The 2,413-nt window shown below is 53.2% G+C and overlaps 1 protein-coding gene across 2 annotated transcripts in view; it reads right to left on the bottom strand.

Moving 5' to 3' along the window:
- The window catches only part of MARK4 (microtubule affinity regulating kinase 4), a 39,863-nt gene that overhangs the window by 3,205 nt on the left and 34,245 nt on the right, over nucleotides 1–2,413 (bottom strand). Inside the window, exons 15-17 of one of the 2 annotated variants that reach the window (XM_012811199.2) lie at nucleotides 1,826–2,104; nucleotides 1,596–1,675; nucleotides 594–638 (exon numbers count right to left, since the gene is read on the bottom strand). In XM_012811199.2, coding sequence (XP_012666653.1) covers nucleotides 594–638; nucleotides 1,596–1,675; nucleotides 1,826–2,104 — 404 coding nt within the window. The remainder of the gene's footprint in view (nucleotides 1–593; nucleotides 639–1,595; nucleotides 1,676–1,825; nucleotides 2,105–2,413) is intronic. The other variant, XM_003799506.3, reaches the window with a different exon arrangement.

Below are 2,413 nucleotides of genomic sequence, written 5' to 3'. Positions count from 1 at the left end.
GGGCTCAAGCGAGTCTCCTGCCTCCGCCTCTCAAGTAGCTGGGATCACAGGCGCCCACCACAACGCCCGGCTATTTTTTGGTTGCAGCCGTCATTGTTGTTTGGCGGGTTCGGGCTGGATTTGAACCCGCCACCTTAGGTGTACGTGGCTAGCGCCTTAGCTGGTTGAGCTATAGGCGCCGAGCCAGAATCCCTGGTTCTTAAAGCCTAAAATATTGACTAGCTGGGCCTGTACAGATAGTGTTAGCCCCCTGCTGGCCCAGGGCTGCTGGCAACCATTCTGCCATTATTGGCTGAGAGGTGAGAGGAGATAGAGAATTGGCTGGCAGAAAAGTTAGGGTGTAGATGGGGAAAGGGTGAAGTTAAAGGTCAAGGGAAAGTGCTCAGGGATTGGGTAGAAAAGAGAAGAATCAATGCAGGGGTACAAGGAGCTGGCCAAGGAGGTAAGAGCTGTGGGGGCACTTTAGGCCTATCTAAGGCCCTGGGGTGAGTGTGGGGACGTCTGAAGAGGTGAAGGGAGGAGGTGTGGTGCAGAAGTCAAGGCTATCAAAGCTAGGTCTGTCATTATCAAAGCTAGGCCCATCACGCACTCACCTTGTGACCTCAGGTCCCCCGATTCTCTCAGATTCGTCTGCGACCCTAGTGGAGGGAAGAGAGACAGTGTGTAATCTGGACATTGAGAGCCCTCCTCCCCCACCCACTGCCTCTGGAACTTCCTGCAGCTACTGCCCCAGTCTCAGTCTCTCTTGCCAGCTTTATCTGAGCTGGGGAGTGCCAGGAGTTGGGATTTGACCTCCCTGTCCATCCCCAGAATGGGCTTGTCCTGAAATGGTTAGTGCAGGTTGTAGGAAGGATACTAAGAAATGTAGAAAATGAAAGAGAGGAAAGTAGGCAGACACATCCCTATACAGAAAAGTAGCCAGAGAGAAAGAGAGAGAGAGAAAGAGACACATGCGTGCGCACACACACACACACACACACTCTCAGATATGCATTCAGGCTTTGCTCTAATGACACACCCCATTGGGAGGCCTCCCCATCATTGAAAGCTGCACCCTCCCTGCCCCTGATCCCATCCCCTGTTTTTTCTTCTTAGTACTTGTTGCCACCAGACAGTCTAGGTTTTTCACTCATTTATTTTTTGAGTGTCTGGACAATGCTGGATCTGCCAAGGCAAAGATTTTACCCCAGGCCCCAGGGTGGTGCCAGGCACATTGGTGCTCCATGAACAACAGTAGCAATTAATAAAAACAGCAAATTATTTATAATATAACTACAAAGCATTTTCCAAGGCAATATTTTAAGCTCAGTCCATGTCACCTCATTTAGTTCTCACAACCACCCTAGGAGGAAAGTGCTATTATCCCCATTTTATAGAAGAGGAAAGTGAGGCCCAGGGAGGTTGAGTGACTTGTTCAAGGTCACTCAGTAGAAATGGGATCTGGAGTGGTTCATTGAGTAAATGAGCAACCAGACCCCACACTCCCTATATTCAGTTCACATCCACAGAGCCCCCTCCCCAACATCCCTACACACAGGCCAGACATGCAGTTAGGGAGGCAGAGCCAGAGAGAACAGAGTGTGGACAGGACTTACTGATCTTGGATCCCTGGGGCAGAGAGGCGCCCGAAACACAGCGGTTAGAGTTCTGCCGTTTAGAGGGATCGAGGGTAACCCTGCAGCGTGAGGGAGGTAAGGAGTGACAGGGGAGGAGAAGAAGGAAGCAGAGGAGGAAACATTAGGGTGCAGGAGGGAGAGCAGACAGAAGACAGGTTAGGCCCACTGGCACCCACCCTGTCCCACCCCCGCAGTCCTGTGGAGCTCACCTTCGGGTCAGTTTGGAGGTCAGCTTGGTGAAGAGGTTGGTGGTGGGGCGTGGTCGCCCAGCGGGCAGGGGTGTGGCCTCATGGGCCAGTGTGGGAGAGGCAGGGGGACCATTCTGCACACCCCCACCACCCCCACCCCCTGCCCGCCGGTCCCGGACCTGGCCACCATGGAAGGTGCTGCGGATGGTGGAACCTCGTGCCAGACGGCTCCGCTCCCCTGATGGGGGAGCCAGGCTGTGACTGGAGGGGGAGGCAGGGGGCACCCGTGGGGTGCCTGAGCTGCAGGCAGAGAAGGACAAGTCAAGGTGGAGCCCCAAGGCAGGCAGGGCCCCAGTCCTGATTCTTCACTGTCCTGTCCCAAGACCAGAAACCCCAGCCAGCCTGGAGCTCAGAGACAGGGATGCCATGTACAGCTGTGTAGGCTGTGTACTATACAATCCTGGCATTATTTTACTGACTTTCCCCCCTTCTAGGTTACCAATCCTTCAAACTGTCCATTTTTCAAATTCTACTCTCTCCAAACTGTCTCCTACCCCAACTCTTCCCTCTACAAACTCAGCAACTGGATAGATTCATATAAATTTTTTT

Source organism: Otolemur garnettii, unplaced genomic scaffold (assembly GCF_000181295.1).
Source record: "Otolemur garnettii isolate 467f Iridium unplaced genomic scaffold, OtoGar3 scaffold00152, whole genome shotgun sequence".
Taxonomy (NCBI): domain Eukaryota; kingdom Metazoa; phylum Chordata; class Mammalia; order Primates; family Galagidae; genus Otolemur; species Otolemur garnettii.
The sequence above is the reverse complement of the archived record's forward strand: the minus strand, read 5'-3'. Positions and strand labels throughout refer to the sequence as shown.